Consider the following 16933-nt stretch of genomic DNA (forward strand, 5'->3'; position numbering starts at 1 on the left):
GTTACGAAAACCAAAATTACTTGCTGAACTAACAACAGGCAGAGCCAGATGAAGTCATGTGTGTTGAAGAATATTGACCTTTGTGGTCAGAATCAAAGCTGGCATCCAACCTTGAAACGTGCATTATATTTTCAATCAATAGCAACAAGATAATTGTGACTACTTCTTTGCGCAACGTTTCACAGTAATATTAATTCGGTTGTCAAAGGTTGCCAATTTATTATGGTCATCTAATTTGTTGATATTGAAAATTGCATATAATTGGATGCAAAAATGACGATGTTACAGGTTGAAATTTTTATATGTTACATAGTGTAATTATTCTCAGTATTTGCTCATTAAGGCATCATCGCTTTGAGTAGGCAGGTAAGCTAACAGAATTATATAATGCATTGGGTCCGTTGCTTGTTATTTTTCTCCAGAGTCAACTCTTTTCTAAAATGTGAGACACAAAGATCTTGTAATTTTTATCAGTTCATGAATTGTCAAGCTTGTTTGGGCATGGATACAATAGCACCGAGAGAATGCAACAATAAAATAAATGTTGAATAATCTGAAAAAAATCATTGCATACAATTCTTTAATATTCTTGCGAAATGAATATACTTTTCTGTGTTATATGTCTTAAGTCACGAAAATTGCTTATATAATGGGGACATTGTTCAGGTAAAAACATAAGGTCAAGGCTACAAAAGGAATATATAACATGGGGCTTCATTTTCATGGGAGGACAACCAAGATCTTTAAGTTTTGTGTATTTCAGGGATCTGGAGGAGCTGCAGATATTTTAGCTTACGCCTTCGAACACGTGGAAACGGTTGTGGATGATGACAAGGATAATCAGGGGCAAGACAGCGAGAGGTTTTCTGAATGCAAATTGTTATTGCAGATGAATAATAGCATTTTGTTCTAAGTTGTTTGTCGATATTTAGAAGCACACACACACACACACATATATATATATATATATATATATATATATATATATATATATATATATATATATATATATATATATATATATATATATATGATATATTTACACAGTACGTCTTATTTATTTCTGTTAAGTAAATGTGTGCACATCGATGTAAAAGAAATGACAGAAAAGGTTAGGGCATTCAGACTGAATAAAGAGCACAATTATATTAAATATCTTGTCGCTGCCAAGCGATGTTATCAGTGACAACAATGTCTGATAAAGCTTTGTTAAATGGTTATTGGTTTCTACCTTTAAGATCATAAAATATACAGGAAGAGATCATTGCACCTGGAAACAAATGTTTTACGCAAACTTACCTAGCTAATATAATGTGTTTTCGCATATATATTTACTAGAACATTTCTGATTTATCATAGATCTAATTATTTCACAGACATGGTATCAGCGTTTTGTTTATATTAATTTATCATTAATTTATCAGTGCCTTAATCTTTTGTAACTACCAGTCAAGAAGAGGAACATGATCCAGTCAATAGAAAATAATAAAGCTGAAATGGTAATCGACTGAATATCGTATGTCTGATATACGTGAGTCCATTTACCCAGTTAGTAGTAAATATGATATGAGTCTTTAAAATGTACTAAGCAACATTTGAATATAAGATAAGTCCTGATTATGTTTTAATCAGTTAATAAATTATTTTGAAAAAATGTTGAAAAGCTGAAAATATAAATTAGCGAACATCACTTTAGTATTTGTTTATATCAGTGATATGTTGGTTTCAGCAGATACGAGAAGCCTATGAAAGAAATCCTGGAACCTAAAATAATTAAAAAAATGAAGGCAGAACAGGTTGATTATGGCGTCGAGGTAATCATGAATTGCCTTGCCAAGTCCGATCTGATTCATATATTTACACTGGGCAGTGATGAACAAGACATTGCTACTGTCATGCTTAAAGCATTGCTGAGAGGTATGTGGTTCTTTAAAATGGCATGTAATTGTTTAAATCGTCTTACTGGATAGCGAAATTATGGTAAATATTTCTAGTGACAAAGACATTGTAATTGTTGAGATTGTCAACAATTGTTCTAGTCTTCCTCTGTCTAAGTTTGCACGGAAAAGGCATACAAATTCCGACTAAATACCTTTATATATATATATATATATATATATATATATATATATATATATATATATATATATATATATATATATATATATATATATATATATATATATATATATATATAAGATACAATAACATCTGACTGAGCAGATAACATAGTGCTATGTGTTGTAGATTCATACAAAGTGTCAGCTAGCAAGAGTTGACATATTATCAAGACTTTAGTATGACGGTTTTGTGCCATGTAGTTATCGTCTATACTTTAAGTAGTTTTCTTCAATGAGGTCATATGACTTAGCTTTGCAATTATCTAGAGATTACTTTATAATGTTTGTTCCAATACATGATTATGTTCGAATAATTTCTTTTTAAAATACTCCATATAAATTGAAAACAATCAGCCAAATTTAAAATATTTGCTTAAATGGAATATCTCGTCTGGTGCTGCTATTCAACATGATTTTAAAGTTAAATTATGGGTCAATTGTTATATATTTAATCCTTTGAGATGCATCAATAATTAAGATTTACACCCTTGAGATTTAAACTTTTAATACATCAATGATGAAGTATTTGTTTTGCAACCACGATACTAAAATAACCATCGATGAGCTAAAATACCAAACTATTATTCCAATCCTATCATATATCCATAAACTATGCCTACAAGTAGTGAACAGTGAAATTATCTATGACACGTTTTCGTCAGTTCACAAAGGCATCAACATCTCCAAAGTTCATGGTTGATTCCTTGCTGCAAATGCAGATGTCATATGCCGACAATTTGGCCTTGATTTGCCTAGCATCACGATTAATTACTTTGGTATATTGTTTATTATATAACTTGCGTAACATTATAATTTGTTTAAGATTGTGGCTGACGATAGGTAGTTCATGCTTTGATAAATGACAGGTATCTAACAACACATCACATTGCCATGTGTTTTATTTGTTGCGTACATCAATTCAATGGTAAATAGACGTTTGCACCGAAATCAGAGACTTGTTTCCTGCTACGATTTCAGTATAATTGTAATGACGTTTGGAACACAAAACCTGCCGAGCTTCAATTTATTGATTTAGTAGGAAGTTTTCTTTTTTATGCAGTGATGATTCAGGTCTGAGTTCATATCATCTGTTAGGTTCTTCAATATCGCATAGTGCTTGAAAATGTTTTATGTCCTGGACTATAATGTAAACATCAGTATGATTTTGAAAAAGGGTTGTAATGTGATCTTGCAATAAACCGTGAGAAATGCCTTAATCAGCGAGGTCGGATTTATAATCATTCAGACATGTTTGTCTTAAGTGAGTTGAAGGCCTAGAATAACAAGTTCGATCCTGCATGAGCCAGCTGTTGCAAACTACTTTTGATATTCAAAATTGAGGGATGTGTCAGATAAATACGGATAATTTGCAAAAAGTATCCACATGCTTACTTTGTTTTTTCACACTTCTAAATATGACTGACTCTCAATCACGGTGAGAGAAAATATGGGCAGGATGGCTATAATAATGGATTGGATATAGGAAACCAGTAGACATACATTATAATAATATACAAATGTGTATCCGTACTTCATTATAAAGACACATTTTCGTCATGCAAGTTTAATTGCAACATACTCCTTGCTATCGAATGGGAGCCATACGAATTAAGTTTCTTGAATTATCGGAAAAACCTCTATCGAAATACGTTATACATAATATTACTATTTAAATGTTGAAATGCGATCAATAACCATAATCATCTCATTAATGAATCCTTTATAATGAAAAGCTTTATAGTGAGGAAGAACCAAACATACCTCTGATATCTTAAAGTGTGAGGTCAAATGTCACATTTTCTGTCTGAAAGCATAATGTATCATACAAAAATAAATTTATCTTCTTAATACATTTCTTAATAATTATATCTATGCCACTTTTGTTGCATGCTGAGCATGGAGATAACGTTTTCATTCATCTTTATGTTGTTCCATCCATATCCGCTTGCAATGGTAGTTTGACCATCGTTTAGTTTACTATTCATACTAATGTAACTGATTCATATCAAGTCAAACATCAAATAAGCCAAGCTTACATGTATTTTGCAAATATCAGAGTCAGCTTAAAGCAATGAAGCCAGTATTTAAACAATTTCTTATAATAAAAACAGATACAGGTTTAGCTCGTTACATACAAAATGATACTTCACCCAAATTGTTCGAAATGAAGTAGCGAAGTAACATTTGTTTGCATTTCATTCAGATCAACATCCATTGAACAATGCATGAAACGAATAAACATAGAATTTACTAAATAGTTGCTGCCATACAACATTTTGCTGGATCTAATGGACTAATGCCAATAGATTATCACAGCTTTAATTCATAACCTAGCACATTTCCGTGTCTGAAGACATCTGATTGAATTCCAGATCTAGAAACCGTACTCATACTTATTCATATTTTCTTTGAAGTATTTGTGTCCGTTAAATTTTACAAGATGTTATATATTCATCATGAATGGACTCAAGAGCCATATATAATGATATTGGGCAGGACATTATGTGGGCAGTCCTTTCCACCTAGACTACGTATAAACGCACCACTGTGACTAAATAAACTATTATATTATTTCATGCAGAATAAAAGAACATGTTAGGTCATAAGCAGTTTGTCTGGCAATACATACCACTGATATTCCCTCAACCATATCCCAATAGAGAATGGGTCATCCGCATATTTTTTTGAATTATAAATTTCTATCTCTTTCAGCCAACATGAAACTGGTGAAAACTCAGATTGCCAATGACAAGACAAAGATGGTTAGTCTCCCCATTATCTCTCTCTCTCTTAACGGAATTTTGTCTGTCTAGCTTAGTTCACAACCAAACATTAGCTATTATACTCAAAGACTCATTTATCAGTCAATATACCCCATTCACCCTGTTTAGCAAAAGACCGCATAACAAATATTTTACCTCATTATCTGGATATTATATGCTTTCTAAAGGCATGATAATTGAGTGATAATAAGTGCACTGGAGTGGTAGAACGTGTAAACGAAGTTGATTTATATGTATTCCTGTTGCCATGCATGTCAGATAATTTCGATGACCGTAAACGTATTGCATGGATGTATCTCACTTGTGCCAACGCGCGAGCGCGCGCGCGCGCACACACACACACACACACACACACACACACACACACACACACACACACACATATATATATATATATATATATATATATATATATATATATATATATATATATATATATATCGCAATTATGCATTTACTTTGCATTATGTCTCTATCTGTTCATCCCCATTCCTTTTCTATTTATGCTTAAGTTGAAATGATAGTTTAGTTATTTATAACATTTTTATAAATATCATTGAATAATGTTATATTTGATTGTGTCTGATGCTGATTTATACTTACTTTGTTCTATTTGGTATCATGATCGGACAGTTAGTTTCATTTTCTAAATACGTGTATGTAGCCCACACAAGCAAAATAACCTGGATAATTTGTATTTGGGTAGTTGGTTTTTAAATGTATATATCTTAGTACACAGTCTGTTTCACAAATTAATATATTACATTTAGTCAAGACATATCATAAATTTGAGTGTTCGGTATTACATTCGTGAGTGCTGTGTTATGGGCCTACAAAATCTTTTGTGACTCTTTAGTGATCATTATTATCAGGCTTTTAGACAGTAATTTAAGCCCCTAGAATGAGGTGAATACATCAGATATCGAGTTGCAGCAATTCGGCTAATAACTTTGCCTCCCCACTTCATTATATTACTAATGATTCAGAAAACGTAAATTCTTTACTTCATACAAATAGGCACTTTGCCCTGTGTGTGCTACTTTATATTGCTAAAGCTAAAAATTTGTCTGGGCATAAACATTGCTATGAGGGCATCTTCATAAAGTCGCTATACAAAATAATATCTAGAACATTTTCGCTTAAAAATCAACTAGAGATGATTATAGTTATCTGAATTTAAATCCTTAAAACCAATAAACCCGACATCCATTGATCATTTTCAATTGTGTTGTTTATAATAATTTATATATATAGTTAAAAACATGATAATCTCCTCAGATATGAACATATAAGATTGATAGCGACCGATTCCTGAAGGAAACAATCATATTGACACGCTTATTGGTATATATCGATTTGAGCGCTTTCCAGCATCTAACAATGGTACTATTGGTTACGATATGAAATTCTAAAGCTCAAGAACTGCAGGCTAGGCAAGTCCATCATTTTGAATTTGATTAAGTGCATCTTGCTGCTGTCAAACTACTTAGGAAATAAGTATTAGAAAACACATATGGCACAACAGTAGTTTCAAAATTGTGCATTATTATAATCTTTCAATACGAACCACTGTTGAAAATAAGCTTTACTCAAACACTAGCAACGGAACTGCATGGTATAGAGAATGGGTTGAGTGGTATTTCGGTTCGGAATCCCATACCAATGTCTGGAGGGTCATAATACTTACATATATACTTATAACCCTCCAGACAGCGGTATGGGATTCCGAATATATATATATATATATATATATCTATATATATATATATATATATATATATATATATATATATATATATATATATATATATATATATATATATATATATATATATATATATAATTTCACAGGACATGAAAGTTGATTACGCTAGGCTTGCATACACAAATATTACTGGTGTATCATATGAAATATGTTATTGACATGTTGATTCAAGCTGTTTACCAAAAAATCCTTACTTTCGGCAATAACGTAACAGTTATAGGAACTTTAGTCTGGAATTGATTATTTAGGACCATCATCATTGTAACTCATCCACCAGCTTTATACAAAAGTTTAACATTTGTTCAACAAGCGTACTCTGTATGTAAACTGTTTATCTTCAGCCTTTCATTCTTGATGACATGATGTTGCATGCCATACAGTATGAGAAAGCGGACTTTGTGAAGCTACTTTTAGATAATGGTGTCAATCTCAAGACGTTCTTGACAGGTGCAAAACTGCAGAAGTTATACAACATTGTAAGTTCAAGACAATATACATAGAAATAGAGACAATATATATATATATATATATATATATATATATATATATATATATATATATATATATATATATATATATATATATATATATATATATATATATATATATATATATATATATATATATATAGTCATTTGTTATATATGCATGAAAACTGGTATTCATTTCTAGCATAGGAGATGGCATTTTACCACAAAAGGAGCCGTTTTGTGGTAGTCTGTGGCTCATAAAATATTCAGTAAATCAGTTAAGTACATGTAAATTTATCTGCAATTGTCTTCATATCTGATCAGATGCTTCAGCTATCTTCATTATCCGTGATATGCAGTTGTACCATGTTTAGGCAATGTACTCTTCCTGATCAGTGTTTGCGGAGCTGTGTCCATTGAAAATCAATAATATTGTCCGTCCGTTATTCCTTTACCTTTTTTCACAGTTCATCTTTTCCAATCTGTTTATAATATTGTAATGGAATTTGGTACACATTTGCACCATTTCAATAGAGTTAGTATGATTATTTTGTTATTTAAATGTGCAGGCCGAAATCCCTGCAATTATTGTCGACATGCGCCAGGGTCAGTGTAATAAATCATAATGCAACAATAGTAAACTTATGTGAACAATTTCTTGTTGCACTATTTACAAAACTGTGGTAATAAAGGTTTGTCATTATCCAATATGTTTAGAAAAATATTGGAATGAATATAAAACGAGATAATAATACATTATTGTATTATTCCATCAAACAATCAGCTACTCAGAGACCATATTGTCCACACCCATCGAACGAGTATGCAATAATGCAGGCTTAAGATAAAAAGCGATATGACGTTCACAAAGTAATGATACGTTTGTGCCCCAATGTTTAGACAGCAGAAACAAGATTTATATTCTCTAAATATGTTTCACTGCAGTATGAAATGATTGAGTCTGTCAACATTTAAGTCTAGACTAATAATATTAGCACATGAAAATATAAAATTGGTGAAGTGACAGTTTTCATTAAAGAGATGTCAGTTTACATAATAGTTTAGATACAAGTACAATCTACGTCAAAAGCACAGCACTATTTTTATACAGTTCTACCCAACACCCATCACAATGGAAATCCTGCAGAGGGAGAACTTTTTCACAGTTAATTACAATGTCTACAAGGAAGTGTTCTCCATTACTATTAAACCTACATGCTGAATATTAGCTTTCTATTTCCAAGATTTTGCTTATTTTCCAAGAACAAGCGATGTTTAATATTACTTTAACATATTGTCTATTGTAACAATAATATGATAGTTTTAAAATATCGTCACATTGCCGGCATGTGTTATATTATTCATGTCCGTCTCGCCTGGACTACGGCTGCATATCTCTACAAATACGGATATCTCAATGATAGATTTTCTGCATTAGCATACAATTAATCAAAATTACGGGGATATTAGCCTTAGATCTGACCATCTTCCCAGATGATGTATTCTATCTTTATATGCATATGATTAAATACCATTCAATTAAGGATATCTTGCTGACATATCCTTCTGCCCTCAATGCCATTATATTACCCAAAGACAACATTACGGAAAATTTAGTGTTTTATCTGTCTGTCGAAGTTATTTCCGGTACCGGCACCGACCGGAACATTTTCTGCCGGCTTTTCCTTGAGTCAGCGCTTACTGCAGGTTTTGGCCATGAATTATATACAGAAGATGTCACTGAATCATCATTTCCCGAAGTGGAAACAGTCCCAATAACAGTCTGGTAAAAGACACACTCCACCGCCTGTCAAACTTATTTCCCAGCGTTAGAAAATATATATGTACACAAATTCTCGCCACATCAAAAACAAGTTCAGACCATTTTCGAGACGTCCTCGAATGTGTCCCTTTGAGGATTTGCTGATGGGTAGGGAAATTCCGGTCAAACAACACTGGCTATTGACGGACTGAATTGTTTGGTTCATCAACCGATCCAACTACCATTTGATGGGAAATGTATAGATTGCCTCTAATTTTAACTTCATACATGCTAAAGCGTATTTCCACTCCATGAAATTTAAATTCAAAATATCATGCTTTAGCTTTAGGGATTAACCATTTCGCTTGTCATTTAATTTTTGTGGGGCAAACCTGAAGGTGTTAGGAGGCAGACAGCTCAAAGACAACACTTTCAGCTTGCCGCTCTATCCATATCTTAGTTTTAAAAATCATCGTACGTAAGCAAAGTTATTGTCATTAATGTTTTCTGGTCAACACGTCACGTAAATAGGAATTTCTTGTTTTGCAGGCACGTTTATATGGAAAATACAAACGATTAGACACAATATGAAAACGTAAACGCACTTTATTGACATATCGTATTCAGTTAATGTTTTTAAGGATGATGCTACGTTCATGAACAATTACTAACAACATTAACTAAATGAAATGTCACATAACTGCTTCAAACGAAAGGGATACATTTATACAGAGCAAAATGCACTAAGGGACAGCTTGGAAAGTAGGGCAGATAATAAAGCAAAAGAGAAGGTTGTTAACATAGAAATGGAGCAACCTGTTTCAGATATTCTAGCAAACTATTTCTCTTCCCGCCATATCGAGTAGATTATCTAGTTGGATAATTTGGAGGCTGTTTCACGTACTTTAGGGGACCAGGACGGTCATGCAGAAGCACTTGAATGTATCTTTCTCTACCTCTTACCTATCTTCCAAAATTATATTCTGATTTGGTAACGTATCTGAGAACAAAACCGATCTTTCCTAAAAATATATGTCTCTTTAATATTACCGGGTAATTATACACATGCACCCTCGCAGACTACCATAAGTTATATCCATATAGAGAGCGCGCCACCCATTACAGTATTAATTGTCGCATTTTGGGGATTTGGCGCGAATCCATGCATCAAAGGAATTTCACAATAACTGCCACCTAGGTGCGAAAATAAATTTTAGTATTCTAGCAAAATTATGCTGTGTTGATGCTTTATCAAATTGCAATTTACTACCAGTAAATTAATCTTTTTATCATTAGGTGGACCCTTCACCAAGAATATTTATGGAGTTGTGGTTGAAGAAAAGAAAGGTATGGCAATTTGAATATGGTAAATGTATCTTGTAGCTGAAAGTTGCATGGCATTTTAGTTTAGACTTCTCAATCTGGACATACGTGATGTGTGCTGACAGTGTCAGCAGTACACAATAACATGATGCAAAAACTTGGACATGTGTTATTCTTTGCACCCTAACCGCCAACAAACCGTCTGCAAAATCACCGACTGATACGAGAATGTTTACATTCAAGGTCAAAGTTAACTTTACTAAAGAGGATTAGCTTTCGCATGCATTTTTGAATTAGAGTTTATATTATTGCAGTCATGTTAGAAAATAATGAATTTGTTTCGCCTTGTCATGCGCTTGAACTTCTGCATACAACAACCTTCCGAGAAAAGCAAATGGCTGTTAGGATACCGTGCACCCTGACCTTCCATCCAGTCCCCCATAGTAGGCACATTCATCGGGCGCACTAAGTTAACCCTCCCGAACAAACCTTTGGTAGCCTACCAGAGACCAAAACCCTCGAAGACATCCTAGTCAGGGTTAAGATAATGATAATCACTAATCACTAATCAAGACCACCCGAGTCAATATGTCCCCTGATTCGATAAAAGGTGCAAAACTTGTCAACATATGATAGAGACCAGGACATTTTGTAGCACAGTGACTAGAGGAAATCTAGACATTCATGGTCCAAACAAAACGTGCAAAAGTAATTTCTATCATCACATGTAATATCTGTATCCTTCAGTATGTCGGAAAAGCTACAAAATGGAGCAACCTTCATGTATCTGATTGGATGACAAAGACGCTGTAGAGAAGCCCGGTTGCAGACAACCTTTTCATCCCCTGGCCACACTTGTAGTGATATAACACACATTGCAATTACTCATAACCCCAACTGGAGTTCCGAAACCAGGAAAGAAAAGGAATCTTACTGGATAGGCCGCCTTAGAACATTGAAACCAAGCGGTTTAAACCGCTACCAAGAAGACTAGAAAAAGACAGCCATGCACAAATCAAATTATCTTTTTTTGCAAGCGACACATTTGTTTAAAAAAATTCTTTAAATTTGCTTAATAGTCTGTCATTATTACAGTAACAACACATATATGGGCTATAATTTGCGCTTACAAAACAATTACATAAAATAACAAATGTCGGTATGGCTCATACGGCTTTATATGTCTATACCATTTTTTACAGCATCCGCAACAAGTTGAAATAAACTAATTGAAACATAATGAATTTAAACGTTTATTTCCTGCAGAAACAATCATGTAAAAGTTTTCAAGTAAAATAAGATAAGAAGATAAGAATTCTTTATTTCAGACTACAAAGTCTATGCCTCTAAATTAAAATATAATTATAAAGTATAAACATTGTAAACATAAAATGACATATATATCATACATACAAGTATACATATCCATCTACAACAAATAATTGTAATTATAGCCCAGATATTTGTTGCTACTGTAATAATTACAGGATATTAAGCAGATACAACGGGTTTTCTGTTTTATTTGTTTGTCTTGTATATGTTTTGCATTTGCCTTTGACAGAGACTCATTAAGAGTCATGGTTAGTCAGATACCAACCAGTTTTGCACTGTTTTTTGTCTAATTTTTTCTCAGCATGATGAACTAAGCCCAAGTCTTTCTTCAGAACCTCACAGGAACTTTCATGGGGGATGCCGATATGAACCCTATTACCCAATACGATTCAGAAGACTTAGGTATAGCTTAATACATCTGGAATGAGAGTTGATTCCAAACATGAATTGGGATTTTAGATGTTGTCTCTAGTAAAATTGTCATATTGTCGAAATTATCGACAACACAACAATACAATTTCTGAGGATACAACTTGGGTTAAGCTTTTAATTTGTCAACAGGTTGTGACAATCCTGGGTCAAATTTACACTACCCGTACTCTCTTAGTTCTGAGAAAGTTTTATCTGACGTCAGGGAAATTATTTGAATGATGTTATTAGCCGACTAGATTGTCGTTATCGCAATTTGACTAATCAGCAAACAGGCCCTAGCTCCAAACAATTATTTTATCTGACGTCAGGGAAATTATTTGAATGATGTTCTTAGCCGACTAGATTGTCGTTATCGCAATTTGACTAGTCAGCAAACAGTCCCTAGCTCCAAACAATTATGACCTTTATCATCCGAATTATGTCATTTCAATTGTTTATCAAACAGTCCGTCCGTTCTAACGTGCGTTATAAGTTTACATGTCACGATTTGCGTGACTCTGACTCAAGGTAAACTTCTTTATCCAAATGCAATTCTCGGAAATCATTCCAAAGAAAGAAAAAAAAAAAAAACACCAGCAATGATACAATTGAGGCGATTCGTAAACATGACACAATATTCATTATACGTGCGCCACTTCTATCCCATAGGACGAACTTTCACTGGACATCTAAATCAGATCATTATGATATTGATCCACATCGAAAACCCGCTTCTCCATTTACAATGCAGGAAATGGCTGACAGCGGAAATATTCCTCAAGAACATTCATCCAGAAATCTCAAATGTTGTACAGGTGACATTCTGTTGGGATGAAAAGCAAAGTTGCACCCAAATGTTACTACGGTCATGGGCAACCGGCAAGTGGCCATGGGAAGAAATGACACTTCAATTCCGCCTTCTGGAAATGTAAGTCCTCCTCAATGTGTCCAACTGGATATACATAAAGTCCTAATACTGTCGGACAATTTAGATGTTGTGATGTGTCTCAGATAGCTTGGAGCAATGTCAACGGACCTTTATATCATAATGTGGAATTACCTTTTGTGGTGTAAAAAATTCGAGACAAATGTTCAGATCAGTCGAATACCTGTTAGCTGAATTATTTTCAAGGAGGGATAACAAAACGAACTGATTCCCTGATAACAGACGTGCCAGGTAAAAGCATGGCAACCCCACCTAGGATAATCCGCCGAGATTATCACTGTTCCATCTATATCCAGAGAATTTCATCCTTCAAGCTTGGCTTGTTTCGGTATGTCTTTGCGCCGAATGGAATTTGGAATGTTTGGATTTTTGTAGACAGCATCGCAATAAATTTAAGGTCCTTTACCCTGAAAATATAAAGAGGTAATATGGGGAAATTTAACGACTGGTGTCGCATCAACGAAGTAACACAACTCTACGTCCATTCCTTTGATTGCCATCTTTTGTTCTTGTTGTTTCAGTCCAAGACATATGCCCTGTCATTATACAGTGATACCGGTCCATACTATCGAACACGCACTGAAATCATTACAATCACAAAATTCGTCCAATTTCACGAGATTTTAACACAATGTATTTATTCGAGACATAATGGAGTAGGTTAGTTGGCATGCCCAGTTTACCCTCTCAATCTTTTAAATGCACAGCATATCCTAGTAGAAGAGAGAATTTAGCCTTATTAGGTCACTTGTACTTGCATAAGCAGCAACCCCTCCCCCACCACATTAATGACAGCACAAACTCGTATCCATGCCGTATTTGCCAAGTTCACTGGATTCTTCCGAAATAATTTCAACGCCAAAGGTAAGAAAAACATCGAGACTCCCATTGGGATCTACGTACATTTGTATAAAACTTAGGTTTCTCGTTTTGCTAAACTAACATTTTGAAAATTTCATCCACTAGCAGAACTAACATGCTTCTCCTTAATAGAGGTAGGATATTTAGTATTTCTTCCTCTCCTTACGCATTCTCTGAATGCAGTGTGACCAGGGAATGCATTTGTTGTGGGAAGAAAGTTTCTAAAGGAGATTATATTTGTCCTAGAATACCCATATGATAAAGATATATTGAATCACTTCCACGCACCTCGATAGCGAGAGCATCCTATCAGAAAAATAGATCCGATACACCGGTAGCCACATATCTTGTAGAAAGGGGGATATACCTGCAAGGATTAATTCCCTTTGTCTATATAAAAAACATATACAAAAATACCTGCTTCCTTCTATAATGGAAGTCTGGGCTTGGATCTGGCCACAAAAAGTTATACAAATTATATGGAATCGGTTAAGTATCATAGGAAAAAAAATAATTATAATGAAGACAAATTGATTTTTGTCATTATGTACTTTCCATGATGAATTATTTCTTTGAACTAATTTCACTTCATTTAATTTAATTTGTAACATGCATACTTTGAGCCAGAGGTAGATCATACGTAACTGGAGCTGATTTGTGTTTGAAATTACCAGTGGTTTATTCATGCCTACATATATTGAGTGAAAATGGATCACTTGGTCGTTCCTTTATCTGTGCAGCATCATATTCGAACCATTTCAATGCAAAATAAGTGGCTTTAGATTTTGCATCACGACTTTTTCTTTCTATTTTAGGTTAAAAGTATTTCTACAATAATTACGAAATATAGTTCTGATCATAAAACATAATATATGTACACTAAAGCGATCGTGTGTGAAATATCTCTATGTAATTAAATTCGGAGTTAGAGTCTAATTAATAATTCCATCGTATATGCTTCCAATTAGGTTACTGCTTGTTTATTGATGACCGTAATTCCAATATAACTACGGTCTGTGGAAGTATTAGGCTGACATCGACTCGACTAGACATTTCTGTTGAACAATTAATATAAATGAGGTTTGTATGTTCACACAAGGATATACTGATAGCATGATCATGTAGGCATGAAATGAAATTGGTACATGTATATTAGCTTAATGATATGTTGCAAAATACAGTAACATATATGAAGACTTTTTATGTGTACATAAACATGTTATCTAATTGCATTTGGTAACTTGCTTTGTTGATATGAAATGTCATCATGTTGATCATTTGTTTTACAAAAATATCTTACTGCATCAGTCTTAGTTTACTAAATACATACCAGTGTTTATGTTATCAAACATTGCATACAACCCTGCTTGTTATGATGTTATCGCAATATTGGTCAGAAACATTGGCTCCCTTCGTCCCTGCTTTCAAACTAGATTTTAAACACGTTTCATCACAATGTCTCCATCGATATGAGTAACTGAGAGAAATTGTCAACTTTCCTATCATGCCACAAATACTTTTAATGATACTATAATGGAACGACTGGTAAATTGTATGGTCTTGGAAATTTTATTTCCTGTATGCTGTAAAACACAGTTGATATTAATATCTCCGATGAAACTATGAAGTAAGCTATAGTGCACTATTACCATCTTATGGAGTTAGTTCGCATTCTATGAGATAAAAAATGCAAACTGTTTTTGATAATGGAAAAAATTCAAATACTACTTTATTTTAGCAAATTACTTTGTTTCGACACTGGTGTTAACTATAACATTATCAACGTTATAACAGCATATGCTGTCCGCATCCATTAGTATGTTAGGTCTCTTAATCATGATATATCTGGAAAATTATAGTAACGGATCCTTTATCTGAAATAATTTACTATTAATGTATCCCTTTTTTTACTAGGTCTCTTTAAAGCGCATGTTCAAGGATTTCTGCACGGGAAAGTCGGAGGAGGTATGACATTTGATGGATGAAACAATATTTTTGACAGCCGATTGCTGTGCCAATGATTAAAAGTTGCACTGCGTTATAGTTTAGCCGTGTTTCGTCTGGGCAGACGTGGAGTAGGCAGACAGCATTAACACCCAACAGGCAATATATAGAAACCGTACATATGAGTTATTTTGCTAGCTTTTACTATTTTGACCAATCCCAAAGAAACTTGAATAAAAGTCTTACATTCATTTGGCCAAAGGATGAGGCATATTAATGTGATAGTTGATAATTTGGAATAAAAGGCTAGTGTGTGCACATAGCTTTCATTTCGGTACAATGAATTGCCATCTCATTATTTTATTCCTAGGAGACTTGCTACATATGGTTCCGTTTTGCTAAAACGAACCACGTGGTTTTCAAGCCTGCATATTACTTTTACTAAATTTAGAATTGCCCTTGCATTCAATGTCTGGGCAAGGACATTACATGTGTTTGCTTCACAATTGCAGCATATGATCAGCTAATGGCAATCTTGAAAAACAATATTTGAGATTTAGAGTGCTTGAATTAGCTTCACATGCGTATGAATTAATCTAACCAGAGGAAATACTGTAATAGTTAGTATATGATAATATCTTAAGGAAGTGGGATTCACTTACAGTTATTACACAAACTGAGATTCATCAGCAGCAAAATTTAAAATCGGAGGTATCTTTTTGATGTCCACATGAAACAGAGATACCAAAGATTTTTTACATCTCCTGCAAAAACTACTATGATTAGTCTTACGATTGTGATAGTGTGCATAATTATTTGCATTCTGTGTCGAAACTTAATATTTTATATCTCCGCTAGTTGTTGATATTTGAGTTATACTTTGTAGCAGTAATCTTAATGCGATACTACTTATCCTTTTTTACGGACTATTCTCTGCAACCGCTTGGGTAACAATGTGGTGAGAAGAGCATTTTAACAAAAGATGCCAGCTCCGTTTGTTAAACTGGGTAATGTAGATTAGAGATATATTGCGATCTCGGGAATTTTGACTGACCTTTGATGATTAGATTTTTCTTTTAATCTTCGCAAAATCAGTTCAAAATGTTTTCTTTTTAACATTCTGTTTTTTTGTAGGGTATAGGGTATATTATTGATTGGATAAGCTACAATTTCTTAATTAGATAGCACATTTTACATTTTATTCAACAACAGCTAC

At 33.6% G+C, this 16933-nt stretch overlaps 1 protein-coding gene across 1 annotated transcript in view; it reads left to right on the plus strand.

Moving 5' to 3' along the window:
* The window catches only part of LOC149791454 (transient receptor potential cation channel subfamily M member-like 2), a 117073-nt gene that overhangs the window by 7150 nt on the left and 92990 nt on the right, over window positions 1-16933 (plus strand). Inside the window, exons 5-10 of the mRNA XM_089971361.1 lie at window positions 764-861; window positions 1730-1917; window positions 4833-4882; window positions 7010-7144; window positions 10197-10247; window positions 15688-15738. Of these exons, the coding sequence (XP_089827487.1) occupies window positions 764-861; window positions 1730-1917; window positions 4833-4882; window positions 7010-7144; window positions 10197-10247; window positions 15688-15738 (573 nt within the window). The remainder of the gene's footprint in view (window positions 1-763; window positions 862-1729; window positions 1918-4832; window positions 4883-7009; window positions 7145-10196; window positions 10248-15687; window positions 15739-16933) is intronic.

This window comes from Sinohyriopsis cumingii, chromosome 9 (assembly GCF_028554795.1).
Source record: "Sinohyriopsis cumingii isolate HCF-2022 chromosome 9, ASM2855479v2, whole genome shotgun sequence".
Taxonomy (NCBI): domain Eukaryota; kingdom Metazoa; phylum Mollusca; class Bivalvia; order Unionida; family Unionidae; genus Sinohyriopsis; species Sinohyriopsis cumingii.